Source organism: Rhodamnia argentea, chromosome 2 (genome assembly GCF_020921035.1).
Source record: "Rhodamnia argentea isolate NSW1041297 chromosome 2, ASM2092103v1, whole genome shotgun sequence".
Classification (NCBI taxonomy): domain Eukaryota; kingdom Viridiplantae; phylum Streptophyta; class Magnoliopsida; order Myrtales; family Myrtaceae; genus Rhodamnia; species Rhodamnia argentea.
The window spans coordinates 25,146,588-25,168,612 of record NC_063151.1 but is presented as its reverse complement, the minus strand read 5'-3'; the positions used below and the strand labels follow the sequence as shown (position 1 = coordinate 25,168,612).

The 22,025-nt window shown below is 41.3% G+C and overlaps 1 protein-coding gene across 1 annotated transcript; it reads right to left on the bottom strand.

Annotated features, from left to right (window-relative positions):
• Positions 1 to 4,390: 4,390 nt before the first annotated feature.
• LOC115737424 (glycerol kinase-like) lies at positions 4,391 to 21,816 on the bottom strand. The gene is made up of 4 exons (XM_048275173.1): positions 21,366 to 21,816; positions 20,782 to 21,003; positions 5,589 to 6,558; positions 4,391 to 4,941 (listed from the first exon to the last, which is right to left on the bottom strand). The coding sequence occupies exons 1-4, from the start codon at positions 21,497 to 21,499 to the stop codon at positions 4,693 to 4,695; spliced, it is 1,575 nt and encodes a 524-aa protein (XP_048131130.1). The 5' UTR covers positions 21,500 to 21,816; the 3' UTR covers positions 4,391 to 4,692.
• Positions 21,817 to 22,025: the final 209 nt, after the last annotated feature.

The window sequence follows — 22,025 nt, the reverse complement described above, 5'->3', positions numbered from 1 at the left end:
GTTTTCGTCCTCACAGGACACGTTGAAGAGGGTCAAGCAAAAGGAATTTAATGGCCGATGGACCAAGCGTGACGCTATCCAATCATGGAGTGTGCAAACACCAATTTGCTTGCATCCCTTACCTTGAAAACAACAGCCTCTCGTGTCCTCTTTTGCTTAAGAGCATGATGAGTCAAAATCCTCGGGGGGATCATCTGAAAGAGAAAAAGGAAAAAATGCGGACAAAAGAGGGATCATTAAAAGTCTTGTTCTTGTGCTCGTTAAGTCAATGCGGGTGATCATGGTCTCTCAGCTTTCATTATTGCGTCTCTCTTTTCCTAGGGTCAAATTCAGCGTCATTTCCACCACAAGAGAGTCTTGCACGGCAAAACCCTAAAAAAAGAAAGAGAGAACAGAACTCAGCCTTCTCGAAGCTCTACTACTTAGAAGGTTATGTACGTTCGTGAACATGTTAATGAAGAATTTGCGCATTCAATAGGTCATCATCAATCGAGGGCTTTGTTCATTTTGACTCGTCCTAAGCATCTTTTTTTGTTATTTTCTGTCGAAATAAGAATATTTCCGAAAATGGAGAAAGAATGTCCTCGTGACCCTTTTTTATTTATTTATGAATCTTTAAGCATTGATGATCATATATGTCATGAAAGATTACTGAAATTTTCTTGAGCTCATAAACTTGCAGTGACATGCAAGTCTGTTTTGTGCCGATAACTTTAAAACGCTCCTCGGTGATGAGCAAATGATTTGAGGCCATGTGATGGCAACTTTGCGAGAGCAATTTGGGAGGGGTAAGTTAGTCCCTCTTAATTTTATTGAGATGTGTATTTGGATAGACCATTTCTTTTTGACTCTTCATACATGAAAACATTAGGAAGACAATATCAAATTTTGTCATTTCCAAATCTTCATCAAGCTCGGTGCCGTGGACACACGCTGAGATCAGATTGCCTCTTCAATTTAAGTTTCGAGTCGAGTCATCAATACAAATATAAGAGATTCGAAAAAAAAAAATATTTCGATTAGACTTCAGAAGATTACAATGATCAAGAACCGATTCGTCGAAATTTCATCATCTTTCAATATGCGAAATCAAATTGTCTTCAACTATTCTTCAGGACAATTAAGAGACAAAAAATTACCCATGACTCAATCGCTTAAGAACCTGACGTCCCTCTAACTCTGAAATTTTTATAATTTGTTTCTCTCTCTCTCTCTCTCTCTCTCTCTCTCTCTCTCTCTCCTCTCTCTCTCTCTCTTTTCAATTACTCCCCCAACGAGACTTTCGAGGAAGGTCCTTCTAGCTCTTAACCGTAATTTCTTTTTCCATGTTGCCCCGCATTTTCTGGTTCCTGGTAGTAGATTTTGCAGAAAAGACATGAAGATATGATTGCTGTGCAAACAAAAATAAGTTCAACATCATGCTGACCAATCTAATTCTTCAAGCACCAAAGGCATCGGATTAATTAATGGCTAACAAGATTCACGACCTTATAATTAATCAACTAAGCTTGCCCGCGCTTGGAAGAAAACTTACTTTAATATGATTAATCTATTGTTTCCATAATCTCTCTCTCTGTCGATCTCTCTCGATCGAGCAGGACAAGTACCAAGAACGATCAAGTACTCGTCAAACATTCAAAGATAGAGGCACGTCAAGTAATTAAAACGAGAACCATTGCTTTGATGTTGCACCAAACATCACGGAACCAAAAGCGAACCGATCAAAGTACATTTTTAAGTGTTAAATCTTACAGGACCCTCGTTGTAACGCACCGATCGCACAGCGACATCGAGAGCCCCTTGCTGCGTAGCCGAATGAAATGGCCCTCACTAAAGAGTCAAAAAGTGTAGTACAAGATCGTGTTCACCAACTTTGATTCCGTGAAAACGAGGGGGAAAAAGAGGGGCAAAGGGAACCCACTCGATCGCGGGCGGGTATGTGGAGGACAACATGATTGCGGATTGGACCTCGGTTGCTTAGTGATGAGAATAGAACAACTCTGGAGTGGGGGTTTAACTAACAAAGAGGCCTGATTAGCGCACTAATCTTTGATTAGAAAACTAGGCTAAGTTGTTGCTAAGCGCCCCAACAATGATACATTATGTCTATAAGTCGATGCGTCCTGAATTCCACCACGTTCCTTTAATTTGTAGGTGACCTTTTGCTACGAGACAATAGAAACATGCTTGTATAGAATTTTTGTAGAAAAGAGATTGATTCCCGAGTGGACTTATGCCTATAAAGCGACGGTTTTGCCTTTAAGATAAGGCAAAAAAAGAGGACCAAAGTAAACTATTGCGATGTACTTAATCTTTTTTCCTTTTTCCTCTTTAGAAAAGCGGGGTCGAAAAGTAATGATGTTCTTAGGAAATGCTGCTCGGAGGAAATTGGGATTTGCTTAGGATTCCGTGACGAGCATCATCTCGTCACACCTTCGGCGGCATTTCTCCTTCCTTGTCCCCAACGATACATTGCCTTTTTTTCAATCCTGTTAATCTTGGGACACGGAAGTGGAGACTAGAGTCCTGTCCCGGCTACGCACAAGGCTCATGAAATATCATAAGGAAAATTATCCAAAATGTTTTTAAATTTGTCGTACGATAATTAATTTAATCTTAAATCTTTTAATTGTGTCAATTTAATCTTAAATCTTTTGACAATTCGTCAATTTAATCATGAACTTTTTAATTGTGCTAAGTTAGTCATAAACCTCCCGACAATTATAATCATTTCAATTAATTATCCAAATAATAGGTTCGGACTAAATTAGCGAAACTTCAAAAGATTTATAATTAAATTATCACAATTAAAAGGTTTAGGGCTAAATCGGCATAATCGTAAAAAGGTTTAGAACTTTTTAGATAATTATCCCAAAAATTATACAATCGCCATGAATCCGTTAAATTTAAGCCTTTGGTCTGTGCAAGTGGCTCAATCAAAAGAAGTTTACGTGCGGTAAGACTTAAACGAAAAACCTCTAGTTCCTGGATTGGAAAATGCATCGGTTTTCTTTTCCAATTTAATTTTTCTACGTAGCTACAATGCAATAGAGACATTTTATTGTTCAAAACTTTCTTTTTGGCCTATGCGTGGAGGATACCCTAGACTTTTGAGGACGTCAATAATCCTCGCTCCGGACAATAGTTTCATCATTCTACATTCGGTAGGTGGAGCGTCCAAGCCATGCTCAGCGTCCTTTGGAACATGCAAATCTAATGATCCCAATCCACATTTTCATTGAGAGAAAGGAGCGGCAAACTTTAGGCTTCGTTTATTTCATGAAAAATAAATGATTTGGAAAACTTTTTTCTACAATCGATAGCTTGTATTGTTTGAAATAATTGGCCGAGGAAAGATATTCTTATTATCGTCAGTAGATATTTTTGTGGATAATGAAAATATTTTTATTCATTCTTTTGTAAGCGATACAGGCGATCATTTTAAAGAAAACATTTTCCGAATCGTTCATTTTAAGCGAAATAAACAAGGCATCTAAATATCTAACTAAATTTTTCCAGGATATAACTACTCATATCCACAGTGAGATGTGACTTGTGTAAAAATAAAGTCACATGATTTGTGTACCAAAGATTAATCTAAATATGTTTGCTTCTCCCTAATGTTAATGTGACAGAGGTTGCGTGATAGGAGGATATAGGGAATTTACTCACCAATTTTTAAGATTTTCATATGGTTTGCTAATTGAAAAGTTGTGGTATAATCCCTTTAGTTACAATGTTTTATAATGAATATGAAGGAACTAGTAGTCTTTATACTTTCCAATTTGTTTAATTACATTCTTGATTTGTTTTTCGGGCGCCAAACGGGTCTTTGAACCGCATATTTTTTGTGCAAGCTAGTCTTTCCGTCAAACACATGGACGGAGATACTGACATGGAAGGCTCGGCGAACGCCGCATCAATGCGTTGACATCTACGTCAGCTCCGCATCAATTTTCGTGACTTTGAAGTACAAAATTTGGAAGAGGTGGTGAAATTGGAACCAAGATCTAATGGTCAAACAAAGGTGAGGAAAGTTGGCCTCAAAGTAAGCTAACATGTGAAGGTGAGACCTTCCTACGATGAAAGATGAAGAGGACACAGCCGCATGCACTGCCTTTGCCCGAAACTTGTCGTGACCAGCTTGCAAAAACAAGAAAGGATTCAAGGGCTTTGTTTTGGCCTGCTGAATTTTGGACCCCTCAAGAACCTCAAGCCTTAGTCAAAATTGTTCATGGCCGGGTCGGAGAAATCTCCATGGAATTTTATCATCTTGTGTCCCACCTTAATCGCAGTTCCCTAATAATTTGTACCAGATGATTTGGGCGTTGATTCATATTCGATTTGGAATAGGTTCTCTTGTCAAGCGCAAAACCGATATTGCATAATCAAAAGAAGAAATAAACGGATCTTCCAACCATTAAGCACATCGCAATAAGTTTCGATCACTACAAATTGTATAGAAAAGGCCCAAATAATGCATAGGTGTGATGCTAATCATTCCCTCAAAAACTAAAGTTCTTCAATTGGAGAAGCTGTGGACACAGAAGTCTTCCGTGGAGAAAGAAATGATTATCTACAAAGGTAATGTTCAATTTATTAGAGTAGAAGAAACAAGAGTTCTTTGACTAGTAAGAGACATCAGGAAAAGAGCTAGGATAAACACAATGTCACTTGGAAACACAACTTCACTCATAACAGACAGAGATCAGCCAAGTCAAATGTCCTAGAAACAGCCTTGCACCAAGAATCCACCTTCTTCTTCCTCACACCTTCATCCAACTTGGGGCGAAAGATCGTCACGTTCTCGGCCCTTTCTCCAGAGCTGAAGATGTCCTTCTCTGTCCATATTCCGACTGCCAATCCGGCGGCATAAGCTGCTCCGAGCGCTGTTGTCTCTATGTCTGCAGGTCTCACCACCGGGTTTCCCAGCAGGTCCGCCTTCATAACAAGAACAACCATTTGGTTAGATCAACATTTTCGATGATAGCAATGACAATTTTTTTATGTAACCAGGAAATTAACAATGCTTTCTTCTTTGCTAAGGGTCCCGCCCAAATTATTGTGTCAAACACCTATAGCTTCCAATTACCATAAACATTAATGTAAGTGGACTGTAGACTGCACACGTTATCCTGTAAAAAACACCAGCCAAAACGATAAAAATTTTGATCCTACACCTCACTAGTAATCAACAGAAGAGTCACTTTGCACAGGGGAAGCTCCAAAACTTTCTTAATGCAGTTTCTGTTTCATTAGAACATAAAGCATGGGATTGGGTATTAAATCTTGACAAAGAATAATTTCAATGTTTCTAACTTGATTCAGATGAAGACATATATAAGCACAGTAAGACATATCTCTTCCAGTTTATGACTGGTTTTCACAAGAACCTTAGAGGGGAAAAATAAACATGTGCACTTGGTTGTATCCACAGGAAGACGCATTCTGAGGCAGTAGCAACAGTAGGTAAGAAAATATCACCACTCAAGGATTGCGAGCATAATAAAAGGATGGACCTTAACATAAGTGAGTAGTGGGATTACTCCAGAAAGTAATTAAAAGCTGAGGATGAGAGAAGCTCGTACCTGAATTTGCATCAAAAGGTTGTTTACAGTTGCACCCCCATCCACTCTAAGCAAAAACTCCCCCTTCTCATTCTTAACCTCGCCCTTTTCTCCGGCATCTTTGTGCATCGAATCCAGCACATCTTTCACTTGAAAGCACATGCTCTCAAGCACGGCTCGAGCAATATGAGACTTGTTTGTGAACCTCGTGATTCCAATACAAACCCCGCGTGCATCATCGCGCCACCACGGAGCAAATAGGCCATTAAAAGCAGGCACAAAGTAGACCCCACCGGTGGACTCAACACTCGACGCCAAATCCTCAATCTCACTCACACTAGTAATTATACCAAGGCTGTCTCTGAGCCACTGAACGGCAGCTCCAGCAATAGCAATTGAACCCTCCAAGGCATAGTTTGTCGGAGCATCCGGCCCAAGCTTATATGCCAGAGTACTTAACAGTCCGTGTTCTGAGTGAATCACCTCCTCACCCGTGTTCAGAAGTATGAAAGCACCGGTTCCGTAAGTGCTCTTGGCCTCACCTTTCCGACAGGCTTGTCCAAGCATTGCAGCATGTTGGTCTCCGAGACACCCTGAGATAGGAACTCCAGGAATTGGCCACCCTTTGGCAATTTTTCCTATTACCTCAGAATTGCTTATGATTTTAGGAAGACTTTCAGCAGGAATCCCCAATGTATCCAGCGTTGGCTGATCCCAGTCTAGTGTTTTCAGATTCATAAGCATTGTTCTCGATGCGTTTGAGACATCAGTGACGTGTAAGCCGCCCCCATCTACACCTCCAGTCAGATTCCATATTAACCAAGTGTCGACAGTTCCAAACAATGCATCGCCTTTCTGCAACGCCTCTTTAACGGCATTAACATTTTCCTTCAACCACAGCACCTTCAGTGCACTGAAGTATGTGCTTATTGGTAGACCACAAGTCTCCACAAAATGGGTTCTTCCCCCCGGTAATTCTTGCTCCAATTTCCTGTCATTAATTTACAGTTCATGCCAAACCCCAGATTTTCAACTAATCCAACATCACATGAATGTTATTGATCACCATACGAAGAGTGGATCAGACTATGAAGTAATTTCAATGAGCTCTACAATGGAGAAGACAGGTTTGCGACGCTACAACACAATGAAAAGAATCTCATCCTAGGAAGAACTTCGAGACAGAATACAGGAAAATTCCAGTAGAAAATAACAGAGTACGATGGAAAAGACAGTTTGGCTACGTTATAACACAATGAAAATCATGTCATCCGAGATAGTCAAGACAGAGTACAGGAAAATCCCAATAGAAGACAACAGAGTCACTGGAAATGCCAAATCACCCGCGTAAAAAGCCTTGTCGCGACCTAGAAAAATAAACGAGTTAATTTTCGGGCTAATGGATTATCGGGTTAATTAATTAACCTAACTCGGACTCTCCCAAGTCCATACCAAATCGCAACTTAAGGTTTAAATAATTAACATGCAACGTGTTTTGAATTTGGAGTCGCCACTAATCATTTTCGGTAGGTTGATTAGAAACCTAAATAAAATAGCGGGAGAAAACTATCTTATTTCCGCGAACCAGAGATTTTGAATTCGGGGATTTGGTTACGCTAGATTACTCTAACGCCCTTTCGGTACCATTTTCATGAAAAATATTTGATTTGGCAATTTTGATGGATTTTACTTGAAATTCAAAGATGCAATTTTTTGGTTTTTTATCTTCTTTTTTATGAGAATGTAAAACATTGAACTTTGTGCGATATACACCATGGATGATTTAGAAAGAAAGAAAACGCAGCCAAGCACGAGTATTTACAGAAATAAATTAACATGTAATAATGCTAAAATTTGGAACACGTAGCATGTCTAAAATAAACAAACAAATGTTCAAACCAAACGATTACATTTTTGTAGATCGAGATGGAAAGGATTACCTTCTATTACACAAAAACTTACTCACATACACGTTATAGTTCCCTTCAAGATCTCGGAGCGGGAAGAACGCGGCTGTCGTCGAAAATGGCAAGCAATGGCGTTGTTGGGTGGCGAGAGGCGAAATATTTGTCGAGACTCGTCGAAGATGATGCTCGACTAAAACTCTTTTCTTCACTCTCGAATTTTCTCTTCTAATTTTTCTCAAGAACTCTCTTTTTCCTCTCTAAAAATTCCTCTCAAAAACTCTCTCAATTCTCTTCCACTCTTCCTAAAAAACTTTCTCAATTCTCTTCTACTCTCTCTCTCAATTCTCTTCCACTTCCCCCTTCTAAAACTCTTCTCAAGAGCTCTCTCTTTTATAGGCAAAGTTCTTCATCCTTCATTCTTCACCTTCATTTCTTCACCTTCCATCTTCATCTTCTCTTCTTCATCTTCATTTCTTCACCTTCCATTTTCATCTTCCCTTCTTCATCTTCATTTCTTCACCTTCCATTTTCATCTTCCCTTCATTATCTTCCCTTCATCATCTTCCCTTCTTCATCTTCTTTTCATTATCTTCCCTTCATCATCTTCCCTTCTTCATCTTCTTTTGGTATTTGCAATACGAGTCCCGAAGTTCCAAGTATTTGCAATACAGTCCCCGAAATTTTAAGTATTTGCAATACAGTCCTTGAAGTTTCAAATCTTCTCGGTGTATTTTTCCATCCCGTGCCTAGTCTAGACGCATGCTAAATTAAGTGTTCTGCTTGCCCAATTATATGCCAATGCAATGTACGCTAAAAATAAATATGTGAGATGATTTTTTATAATTTTTATGCAAAAAATAGATTAATCAAAATTTAGGCGTCAACAGCTGCCCCTCTTTGAGTGGAGGCTCGTAGAGGTTCCGCTCAAAGACAAAATTGAATCCTAAATTTTGACATTGCAAATTATGGATGAACTTTTTGGTGGGAGTTTTAATCCCATTTTTTATGTAATGAAGTGATGCATGATATGCAAGACTGTAAATAACATGTGTCATAATTTCCCTTTTTCATGTTAGAGAAACCTGCACATGGATCGCATACAAGAATACCTGTTTTACCAAATTTCTCGTAAGCTAATGGTTCTCTTAATTTCCAAGCTTCTTTTTGCGGATGCAAGGATTTTAAGGTATTTGGCCTATCCGTTATCAGAGACTTCTCCCTAATGCAAGACAGCGCAAGATATGTGTGTCGTTTGAGATCACAAGAGCTACGTCGTTGTGAGTCGAAAGAAGTGGGATCAAGTTCACAAGAGCTACGTCGTTGTGAGTTGATTAAATGTCGAAATCGCCGGTGCATATGTCTTCACGATTCGATAAAGGGGAACCAAAATCATAAGAGCTACGTCATTATGATTTGGTTTGGATCAAAACCATGGATGCTTATGTCTTCATGATTTGATAAAGGAGCCGAAAATCATAAGAGTTATGTCATTATGAGCCGACTAAAGGTCAAGATCACCGGTGCATACGTCTTCGTGATTCGAGACCGAAATCATAAGAGCTACGTCGTTATGATTTGATAAGATGTCAAGATCGCCGGTGCATATGTCTTCACGTCCCGAGATTGAAACCATAAGAGTTACGTCGTTATGATTTGATAAGATGTCAAGATCGCCAGTGCATATGTCTTCACGTCCAGAGATTGAAACCATAAGAGCTACGTCGTTATGATTTGATAAGATGTCAAGATCGCCGAGTGCATATGTCTACACGACTTGACGAAGAGGCATATTGCCCGAATTGAACAATATTTGATAGGAGCACCATCGAATGGAATCGATAAGTACAAAAGGGGCATATTGCACGAATTGAATCATAACAACTATCATGAGAAGAGTTGTTAATTTGAAAAGGGGTTCGAAAAAACTTACCCGGGTTCTCCAAATGATTAATCAAGGAACGAAACAGATTGCTCGTATCGTACCTGGTAGGCATTTGCCAGCAAAACTTGCTCATTCAATAATCCTTGGATGAATTTCGAGACCTTGGGAGGGAACTCGAACATCGGGAATGTATTACCTATCATAGAATGTCGGAGGTAACACACACAAACATATTCAACAATGAGTATAATGCAATCACTCATACTATAGTTCATGCATAACCATTCTGTCAAGTTTGCATTACCAATTTTGTCCAGGGGAGGTTCTCACATTACGAATACCTCGAATGTGAGCTGAATGGGGGACTTCAGTCCGAAAGGGCTTTCTCTCACTCTCGAGAAAAGCTATTTATCCCTGTCTGCGGGGATTCAAGAGAAATCACTCAATCTTTCCATCATCGCATTCGATAAGGATCCAAGTAATCTCGCAATTGATACGACCGAGCCGATCTGGAGGTCTTGATTAGGACCGTAATGAGGGCTAGGTCAAAGGTTTACAAAGGGGACTCTAATTGAGTCAAGGCTGCTGAAATGAATTTCTTCATCATCTGCTCCGGATTTACAAGTCAAGAATCCTGCAAAAATGAGAGAGAAATAATCTTGCTCGAACTTCTTCGAGTGATGCTTAAAATCATTTAACTCTACGTTAACTCAAGTGCCCTAATCAGAAGAGACTTTGGAGTGTTATAACGTAGGCTAGGATTGGGGACCGAGGAACGAAAAGGCTCGTTTTGGCTCAGAAATTAAATGAGAAGGGGCTTGACGTTGGTGATCATCGCCGACTAGTCACCGATCTTGGTCTTCCGGAAATGTCTTGAGAAAGAATACCATCATTGAATGAGGGATGGTAGTTTTCTACTGAAAATTGCACTTTACAAACTGATTTCTTGGGGAGTCTTCTTCACAACAAGTGTCTCATCAAGGATTTGCAAGAGACACAATGCAAACATGTACATGGAATTTACAACTTAACATGCAAAAATGTACATTCAAAATTCAGAAGTACTTTACAAATGAATGTGCATTGGCCTTACTTTTGGTAGGCACTTTGCTTTTCCTATGCTTGAAATTTTCATATGAGATCGGCCTTTGCTTTTCTTACTCCCGACTCTCATTTTTCTTTTTTTTCTCTTTTTTTTCGAGAAGAGATTTCTTTTCCTTTTTCTTTGAGAGCTCTTCGACATCTCTTTATTTTACTTTTTTTTTGTTTTTTTTTTCGAGAGCGGGCCCTTATCCTTTAAGCTGAGTTTGCCTCTCCTTTTTTTTTTTTTTACAATCCCATGATTTTGAACCAGGAATTACAACAAACATAAACATTTACAAAGAAAAATTATGTAAACATAAAAAATCTAGCATACAAGAAATGAGTCCATTCGGGAATTCTCTGTTGACCCGACCATCTCCAATTCTAATCCTTGGGAAAATGCTATCTTCGTCTTTGGAATGAGCAAATGATCACCAACGGGAGTTTAAGAAATGAATTTGCGGGCTCAAGTGGGCTATGCAAAGAATGAAGTGTATAGGATAGAGAAGTGAATCTTCTTCATCATCCTAAGGCACTTGAATTAAAATTCGAGTATAAATGCAAAGAAACACCCGAAGATTAATGTTAGTCCGAGCAAGAAAATTTCTAACCATTTACCTCGTGTTGCTTGCTTTGGAATTAACTCGTCTGGACCCCGATGTGGGGTGGTTCTTGACAGGAGTAAAGAAATGAAACCACCGCTCAAAAGGGGTAATCAATGGATCACCCGTAGTGTTTGGGATAGAGAACTGAATGCCTCTGTCATTTCGGCTATCGTACCTTTTGCGAGAAAACCTTTTACCTTGTGAAATGCGGAACTTAGCCACCGTTCAACTCGCCTGAAAAAATGGGACGTGTTTGGAAAAAGATTGCCTTTCATCATCCTGTTTTGCCCCATTCCATACATTTGGTGTATCTTATGTAGTTCATGTTCCTTATTCAGAGTTGATAAATTAAACATGAGGAACAATCATGCACAAACTATGCAATGTATGAGTGTTTTCGAGCATATAAAATGCAGCAACTTTTTATCTTGGTGGATAGAATTTGCAAGCACATAAGAAACTTCTTAGGGGCGTGGATCGTGAGTTGCCCCTGCTCATGCAAATGAGTTGCAAAACTTCATTATTTGGTTCGAGACATGAGATTGTCAAAGGCTCCGGGAATTTCTCATTTCATTAATTTCTCGGGGAGAAGGGATACTTCCGTATCTGGAAAGGCGGTGACCCCCGTAAAAATCAAAAGGGAAAGCATCAATGTACGTTCTCATGTTCTAAACGAGTTGAAACGATACCGCTTTACCCTTGTACGAATTTCTTGTGAACTTTGAATTGAAAGGATCAACTCATCTGGATTGGATTGTATGTCCGGGATGTTATCTCTCCGGTCTTGTAACCATCTCGGGCTGAGTTTCAATCGGCATTGAACTGCGAAGCAAAAAGGTTTTTATTAATCTTTGTACATTGATGCCAAATCCCGGGATCGAACTTCGGGACGCCTCGGACCACTTGTCATTCCCCCAACCACTAGGTGTGGTGATGTTGGCGTCCACGGTTGGTTCGCTTTTTGCTATATTGTTCTCAAAACAGTTGGCAATCTCCTGTCGAGAATGAAATAAGCTTAAATCAGAGTTTGAAATGATTGAGAGCCAATTGAGACGATACGGAGTTACCCATCTTTGAGTCCGCTTGGCCTTTTACTCGTATTCTCCCAAGTAAGGCTATTCGGAATCTCTCTTTACGGGCGTTCGGGGCGTCGTCCACAAATTGATTTTCTACGAGGCCTAGCTTAACAAGGAACTCACGCATTTGATAAGGGAGGAGAAAATTCGCCCTTTAACTCTAGGCAAATTCTAGACAGCTAGAAAGTAAAAAAAATATCCCACGCAGGGGAACTATACATGGAATCAAAGAAGTATTCATGCGAGATTGGTTTCACCTCTCTTGCTGGCCATTCCAATGATCGACCGATTTTGTCTTGGATTATACACCAACGATCGTTGTTCAAGGATCCATAATCACTTGCGTTGGATCACAACTCGGGAGGTCCTTCAGCTCCGAACCGGGCGATCAATGTGGTGAGCTCATCATCAAAGTAATCTTCTGATTGATACTCGAATTGGGTAGTGTTACTTGCTAACACTAGCGACGGATTTCCCACTTTGTTTTCACCGTGAGCGATCGACCCCTTGAGCTTGAACTTCCGCCGTTGCTCGGAAACTTGTAGGGATGATCAACTGTGCTGTTGCTAGAACCACCAGCGGAAGGTTGGTATGACATGTATTCTTGATTGGGAAGTGGCCGAGTACCTTTTGCTCGGTAGATTTTCCCGGTATTGATCTTCCAATCAACTTTGGTCTGTCGTGTTGGTCCCAACCTGCATCGTGCTTCCTCGACTTATCTCTAACCCTTTGAAGGTGATTCGTGACACTTTGCATGGTGAGTCCGTCTATATTCATTATTACGTGTACAGCCATTGGTCGTCTTTGAATTGATTCCTAGTCGTCGAACCGCCTCAATGAATATAGAATGAAGCTTGGCGGACCAAAGGGGCCTTTTCTTTTGGACAAAATCGTCGTCATCAGCTTGGTCGTAGTTTTTTTGTTCGAGTAATTGCTTCCTTACAGCATGCTGCCAAATGTTTTGGAGCATTCGAACGCAGACCGGCTTCGTAGGGACGTCTCGAGCACCATGCAATGTGGCCCTCGTTATGAACTGCTGATCATTACTTGCTGATACTACGATGACCCGTATGTCTAACTCGGAATCAATGATCTTTAAGAGACTGAAACCGTCCATATTGATCCCTACCACGGCTGTGACGACGATGTCAAACTCTTCTTTGTACTTGCCTCGGCACTTCTAAGGCATCCGTTGCCTTCGCATAAGCAAAAACCCCGTACATGCAACTTCTCGGCATAGCAACGAGGATTGAGAGGGAAACGGGGTTGCCATCAATGGCCATGACTCGCAGAGATCCTCGGGATAGGAAGGTTCCCATACTTCCGCTTGGAATGAACGTGTTTTTCTTTTAAAACCTTCCATATGTAGACCGAAAATGGCTGTTTCGACTAGAGAATGAGCTTTAGATGTTCTTGGACTTGCAAAAACAAATTGCCCGAAAATCACAAAAGCGATGATGGCCTTTCGTGACGGATTCCGAAGGTCGCTAGGTGTATGGAGACTTCAAGTTCTTTATAAACTTCCTCTCTCTTTTTTTTATTAGTCTTGCGAGACGGGTTTTCGCTTTCTCTACGAAAGAGGACAGCTTTTTCTCTCCTTTTCGTCTTAGTGCCTTGGATCCGTTTCGTAATAACTCTCATCTCTCACTCCATCTATCATCTTCTTCCTTTTCTGATATGGAGGAGCCCTCAAATCTTTTCACTTTCTCTACAAACGAGGCGATTACTTCCCTCCTCAAATCTTTTCGCTCCCTCCTACGAGCGAGGCGATTATTTCCCTCTTCAAATCTTTCCGCTTTCTCCTACGAACGAGGCGGTTATTTCCCTCCTCAAATCTTTTTGCATCTACCTATGTGAAGGCTTTTAATGCTTTTTCTTTCGGCGTTCAGTCAAATCTGACAAAGAATTCACGCATTTAAGCATGACGATATTTGCGGATAGTAATGTTCTTTGCCCCTTGATTATCTCTAGGCGTAAAAGGAAGAATGTCTCGCATGGGGACTTTGTAACAAACAGTACATTCATTCACGCATGTCTCTACTCTTCTTGAGGATTCGTAAGGGCTGGCTAGTAATGCTCAAAAGAGCGACATTTTGAGAGCCCATAATAAAAACTCAAGCTTCATGTAGGCTACAGATTCGGAGTTTCATCGGTGTTGAATTGGCCGATTGTGACATCGGGGAAACTCCAATTGTAGTGATGCATGTCACTTCCCTCGAAGGGCATCGGTTACGCCTCCGCAAGGCCGACTTTCCGGGATGTATCCCCAACGAAATCCGATTGTGCGAGAACTTGCTCGGGAGGATGAATCGATAAATGAGCATTTTCAATGCTCGGATGTGGCTCATCAAGGAACATGCCACCAAAGGTGATGGGGTTGCTGCAGACATGGCAAATAGCGATGTTAAGAGCATCCCTATACCTCTTGATCTCTGCTCGAAGCTCTTCATTTTCTTCCTTTAGAGACGCAAGTTCATGACTTTCACTTCGAACCTTCACTCGGGCCCGCTTGTTTTGAAACCAAAACCTGACCTTCAAGGGCTCCATTCCTAGCTTCCGGCTCAACTCATTTTTTCGTTTCCCGTTCACGTAAGGGCACTCCTTAAAGGCAGCTTCGAGCTCTTTGATTTGATGTTTTCTTTTACGGGGGTTGACTACGGCTGCTGCTGCTGCTATTGTTGTTGCTTGTTATCGAGATCTTGAACTTCACCGCCAAGGGAGTTGGGTTTTACGGCTTCTCGTTGGATCCGGCCTCGAAATTCAGTAGTTCATTCTCGGGGATGTCTAGGTTGGTTGCCTCCGGTAAGTGCTTGGTAGCCTCCAAACATGTTGGATTGAAATACTTCTTCTCGCCTTTTGTTCACTCTACTCTCCGCTGTATGCTTACTCTCTCCAAATTCTTCTGAGTAAACATGCATGTTCCAGAGCCTCCCTTTTAACGTGGATGAAAACCACTAAGCCGGTACTTCTCCCAAGATTTCGTGTTTCCCGCTCTGTCTTCTTCATTTCCTTCTAACATGGTGGGACCCTCAAATCTTTTCTGCGGTATGCTTGTCCCTCTTTTAATATGGCGGAACCTTTAAGTCATTTCGCAACTTTTCGAATTTCGTGAGCCTCGAGATGGTAGATCCAGTGATTCACGGACGAAACGTCTGTAGTTTTACCCAGATAATTAACTCGGCCCCCACAATAATTATTGCTATGACTTTTTCTGCCCTTTAAATTAGGATTTAACGCCGAGACGATTATCGCTTCCATATCCTCATCTCCAACCTTCTAAGCACTCTTTCGCATCCACTCTTTTTTAGCAGCTTCAAGAACAATGACCTCCCTCCCCGCACGCGTCTTCTCGGCTGAAGTTTTGGCCAAATGGGAGAAACTTTATAATCTCTTAGGCCAGGGCTACTCTTATATAGCCAACCATCCGGAGGTCGAAACCGAAATCCGTCTCATGTTTACGGATATGGACACCGTTTCTATTCAAGGTACCGAGTTAGAAAAGGAATATAGGATCTTCCCTACCCTCTTCACTAACTTCCTGGAGGCTTACCATTTTACTCATCAAGATGTTACTTTGGCTCATCTTGTGAGAGCTCGCTATCGGGATCGGTCGGACAGCTTGGTGTTGGCCGCTCTTGTAGCCGACAATCATAAGAAGGCCCTTGACTATGGTAATGAACAAGTCTCGCTGCTGATTCGTGAGAGGGGGAACTTGGTGGAACGTTTGGCCATGTCCCGGACCATCTTCGAGCGCGATCCGCTCGATATCGTTTTGAAATTCCAATGCACATGGCTGGAAGAAAGGCTGGACGATCCGACCCTGGATATAGCCCGCGGGAGAATGCTGATCCATGACTTGGAATCTGCTGCCGAGTATCACGAGGACAGGGTGGCCAAGCTTAAAGAGAAATGTGAGCTTCTCCTCTTTAAGCTGGCGGATCTCGATTCTCGAAGCGATCGGTGTAGGCGGAGCATCAACCGTATGGAGAGTCGGTTGAACTCCTTTGTGATGCTCATTAGGGCTCGGTTTGGCTTTACGTTCCCACCCCGATGATCTGTTTGTAAGGTTTCCCGCTGAATGAAATGGATGCAAGTTTTTGCTCATTTGCGTTTTGCTTTCGCATTATTCCTTCTTCCATATGCTGACGGATTGAAGGGGCTCTTCATTTTACTCATTTCATCTTGGTCGTCATATCTTTTTTTGCAAGATAACCCCTTTACTCTGTGAATATGTAAATATCACGCTACTGATGGTCAATTCAATTGGGCCGGAGAGACTCCCCCATTTGAAACAATCTCTCAGCAAAGATTAGTAGCGAGGAAATAAACGAATGCCCAAATGTGAACAACTCGTGAATCTGTATTAATATTATAACTCGATTATGAAAACATCAGAGTGAATCAAGTATAATATTTCTTTACGGAGTCAGAACCGACCGAGTTGGTAAGGACATGACCATCCATCTCGGCCATAATCAAAGCACCACCAGGGAGCACCTTCTTTACTATATATGGACCACCATAGTTTGGGGAAAACTTCCTTTCCGGGAGTGGGACTATTGGCAACAATTTTCACAAGACCAGGTCATTGATCTGAAAATATCGAGGCCGAATTTTTTTGTTGAATGAATTGGCAACCCTCTGCTGATAACACCGGCCATGACATATAACCTTAAGTCTCTTTTCATCGATCAAATTCAATTGGCTCGCCCTCTGCTGGATCCATTCGGCTTCGGTTAGCTCGGCTTGAGACAATATACGTAAGGAAGGAATTTCCACTTCAACCGGTAGAACAGCCTCCATTCCATATACAAGAGAATACGGGGTTGCCCCCGTAGATGGTCGGATCGAGGTCCGATACGCCATAAGTGCAAAGGGCAACCTCTCATGCCAATCGCGATAATTTTCAGCCGTCTTCGCTAAGATTTTCTTGATGTTCTTATTGGCGGCTTCTCTTGCTCCATTCATCCGAGGACGATATGGGGAAGAGTTCGGATGCTTGATCTTGAATTCCTTGAACAATTCGTCCATTAGCTTGTTGTTCAAGTTTGAGCCATTGTCGGTGATTATGGCTTCGGGTGAACCATATCGAGCGATGATATCTCGACGGATAAATTTCACGATATTTCGTGCTGTGACCGCTAAATAAGATGCGGCTTCGATTCATTTAGAGAAATAGTCAATTGCTACCAAGATGAATCGATGCCCATTGGATGCTTTAGGATTGATAGGGCTGATAACATCAATGTCCCACATAGAAAACGGCCATGGTTCGGATAAGCGATGCAACTCGTTCGGAGAGACATTAATCTTGTCACCATGAATCTGACATTTGTGACAACTCCGGACATGCTGAACCGGGTTGGAAGTTCCATCATACTTCTCGAAGTCGGGCATCTTGAACTTTTACGGCACAATGATCTTTGAAAAGACAGCCAGGTCGACACGGGGTATGTTGTGAGTCCCCTCGACCTCTCGGATCCTCTGTTCCATTTGGGCCAATAGCTTGGCCGTATCACCATTCAATCCGGGGGCCACGGGGCTGGCTTGAGGGATTGGGACTACGGGCGGCGTGCTCGAGCTCACGCCCGTGATGATCACATCCTCTACCGGCATTGTCGGATAGGGAGTAGCTTCCGGGGCTTTACGGAAGTTGTCCGTAGGAGGAACTAGAGCAGGAAGCGGCGGGTTGGCGGCGGATGATTGAAGTTTGGCGGTGAAGGCGGCCATCATTTCTTCCATATTTCGGGACATCATCCCTTCAAAGCGCTCGATCAAGGAGCCAAGTTTCTCATCTAGGGCAGCACTAACGGCGGCGTTAATATCGGCCATCCTCTTCGCGACCGATCGAGTAATATGTGGAGGATCCTTGATAAATTACCTGTACGCAGTAACAAACCCAAAATTAGTACAGGGAGCAAGAATAGCGAGCCGGCCCATGGCATCCCTCTAGACTCAAATGAACAAAGTGATTATGACCAAAGGATTGAAACATGTAATTTTCAGTTTGTCCGCTTTTACGAAAAAATTCGTATTAATTCGTACGTTGATCAAAACATGTCCAAATTTTACGAGCTTGTAGTTGAGAAGATGATGAACAACTTTTATGTTGGCCAATCGGACTAGAAATGCACGGATCAAATCAGTTTAATGTGTCTTTCCAAAAAAATCACGTTCAGAAAACTGTTATAACCGCATGTTGTTGAAAAAACGAAGGGCCATCTTAAATTATGAATTTAATTCTGAAATTTTGCAAGATATTAGTTGAAACATAGGTCTACAACTTTCGTGTTTGGCACTTACTCAAAGCTCGATCGTAGAATTTAGTAAAAATCGCACAACAGGAATAAGCCAAATCAAAATTGAGGACAACTGATGAAATTGTAAAAGCTACGGAAGCAAAGTGCGAAATTGAAAATAAGACAATGAAACTTCTAAACAATCAACCTAAACCATGGACCGGCTCAAAATAAAAATGAGATAACAGGGTACAAGAGACAAGAAATTACCTCTCATACGAAGAAAATGCCAATCACAAAGACATGCGCATGAATTGTGAGTTTAAATCTTATTCTATCTATCCAAAAGGCTTTTGCAAAGTGAAATGATGAACGAAACGACATGTCGCAGCCTCGCGCACAGTCATCATGACTAGTCGCAACCTCGCGTACAATAGTCATGACTAGTCGGGTCCAATCACATCGGCTTGGTTCGGTCGACAAGGGCAATTCTCATGCATCGTAGCCTCACGTGTATGAGAACGACCCTTGAGCCATTTTTTGGAAAAATTTTCGGGATCCGGATGGGATAACCTTTAGCGAAACCTTATCGCCAAGGTTAAAGAACCATCTAAATACCATCTTAAAACTATTAGTGTGACCCAGGTCCGATCACGGGTAGTGTGCGGTGTAGTGCAAATACGATAAATCATGCACAACAATTAAAGGCAAACACCGCTTCAATGATTCAAAAGTTAAATCACAATTCCAATTCACCAAGCCTGCAAAACAAAGGGTTAGCCAATCACTCCTCCCCTTATAACTCCCAATCTGCAAAAACATTTAACACCTAAGAATGAGAATTCAACCAAAGTTTACCAAATCAAGTGATTTCTTTTCATGAAATTATTTGGCCTAAGTCCTCTTTGGGTCCCCAGCGGAGTCGCCAAGCTGTCGCGACCTAGAAAAATAAACGAGTTAATTTTCGGGCTAATGGATTATCGGGTTAATTAATTAACCTAACTCGGACTCTCCCAAGTCCATACCAAATCGCAACTTAAGGTTTAAATAATTAACATGCAACGTGTTTTGAATTTGGAGTCGCCACTAATCATTTTCGGTAGGTTGATTAGAAACCTAAATAAAATAGCGGGAGAAAACTATCTTATTTCCGCGAACCAGAGATTTTGAATTCGGGGATTTGGTTACGCTAGATTACTCTAACGCCCTTTCGGTACCATTTTCATGAAAAATATTTGATTTGGCAATTTTGATGGATTTTACTTGAAATTCAAAGATGCAATTTTTTGGTTTTTTATCTTCTTTTTTATGAGAATGTAAAACATTGAACTTTGTGCGATATACACCATGGATGATTTAGAAAGAAAGAAAACGCAGCCAAGCACGAGTATTTACAGAAATAAATTAACATGTAATAATGCTAAAATTTGGAACACGTAGCATGTCTAAAATAAACAAACAAATGTTCAAACCAAACGATTACATTTTTGTAGATCGAGATGGAAAGGATTACCTTCTATTACACAAAAACTTACTCACATACACGTTATAGTTCCCTTCAAGATCTCGGAGCGGGAAGAACGCGGCTGTCGTCGAAAATGGCAAGCAATGGCGTTGTTGGGTGGCGAGAGGCGAAATATTTGTCGAGACTCGTCGAAGATGATGCTCGACTAAAACTCTTTTCTTCACTCTCGAATTTTCTCTTCTAATTTTTCTCAAGAACTCTCTTTTTCCTCTCTAAAAATTCCTCTCAAAAACTCTCTCAATTCTCTTCCACTCTTCCTAAAAAACTCTCTCAATTCTCTTCTACTCTCTCTCTCAATTCTCTTCCACTTCCCCCTTCTAAAACTCTTCTCAAGAGCTCTCTCTTTTATAGGCAAAGTTCTTCATCCTTCATTCTTCACCTTCATTTCTTCACCTTCCATCTTCATCTTCTCTTATTCATCTTCATTTCTTCACCTTCCATTTTCATCTTCCCTTCTTCATCTTCATTTCTTCACCTTCCATTTTCATCTTCCCTTCATTATCTTCCCTTCATCATCTTCCCTTCTTCATCTTCTTTTCATTATCTTCCCTTCATCATCTTCCCTTCTTCATCTTCTTTTGGTATTTGCAATACAGTCCCTGAAGTTCCAAGTATTTGCAATACGGTCCCTGAAATTTTAAGTATTTGCAATACAGTCCTTGAAGTTTCAAATCTTCTCGGTGTATTTTTCCATCCCGTGCCTAGTCTAGACGCATGCTAAATTAAGTGTTCTGCTTGCCCAATTATATGCCAATGCAATGTACGCTAAAAATAAATATGTGAGATGATTTTTTATAATTTTTATGCAAAAAATAGATTAATCAAAATTTAGGCGTCAACAAGCCTCAAACTCTAAATTTTGAAACATGCTAACATGAAGACCAAAAGTAGCCTAACCTGCAGATGGAGCTGGTACGGGCATCCATCCAAACAATGGCATTATAGAGAGGACAACCAGTGGATTTGCTCCAAACAAGAGTGGTCTCCCTCTGATTGGTCAATCCGATGGCCTTCAAACCTTTGTCCACGTTGTAGCCATTGGCTGTTGCCTTGTCGATCGCTTTGGCTAAACACACTTTGACACTCTCCAGTATCTCCATCGGATCATGCTCGACCCATCTACCAACAGAAAAGCATTCAAACAAACACTTCCATAATACATAAAAAAAAAACACACCCTGTAAAAGAAATCGTTGCTGTCCTACTAAACTGAACGGACAAAAAACCATCTTTTTCTTTGAGATCAAACCGATTACGTTCCAGAAACAGTGAGATCAAGCAATTTCGTACTAAACGATCCGAAATCTCGCTCATGGACAAGACCCGAAACCGAAAGTGCCAAAAGCAATAATAATAGTAATAATAATAATAACACGTTCATGTGAACAAGCACACCATTTTATGACAAAAAACGAACACTGCTGTTATCATTCAACTCAACATGATCAAAGAACAGATTTTTATGGGACGACGGCAATTACCCGGCTTCGGGGTAGAACTGAGTGAACTCAACCTGGTGAGATGCGATTGCACGAGCGCTGCGATCGTAGATGATGAACCTCGTACTGGTGGTCCCCTGGTCAATGGAACCGATGTACAACTCCTCGCCCGACATGTCCTCCGCCGTCTCTCGATCTCGTTCCTCGCTGTAATCACCGCGTTCGAGCGTGTGGATCCGTGGAGAGGGACGACGAAGAGCAAAAGGCAGAGAGCACGAGCGAGAGAGAGCGGAGATGTGGGACTCGCGAGCGTATTTGTGCGGGCGTTCCCAAGAGCAAGAGTCACGGGAAAATGGGTGGCATCACGAAAAGGAATTGGAGGAAATTTTTTATTGGCAACGTTGAAATCGAGGGCGTCTTATCCAAAATTTACAAAATTTAAATGGTGTTGGCTTGGTTCGTCCCATTCGGCTGGCCAACCGCAAGGGACCACATTTATGGCGGGTTCTCTTCATGAATATGACGACGTCGTAGTATATGGTTGTTCCACTGACAAAGAATAACGTTCTGGATGAAAAGTCTTGAATAAGATTTTGTTTTTTCCCTTGTGAAAGAAACTTCTTCCTCTGCCCTTTCCGAAAGGGAGAAAGATGAGGGAGATCTGCTCATTTTTCAAAGTTACTTACACTGTCGCATGACAAT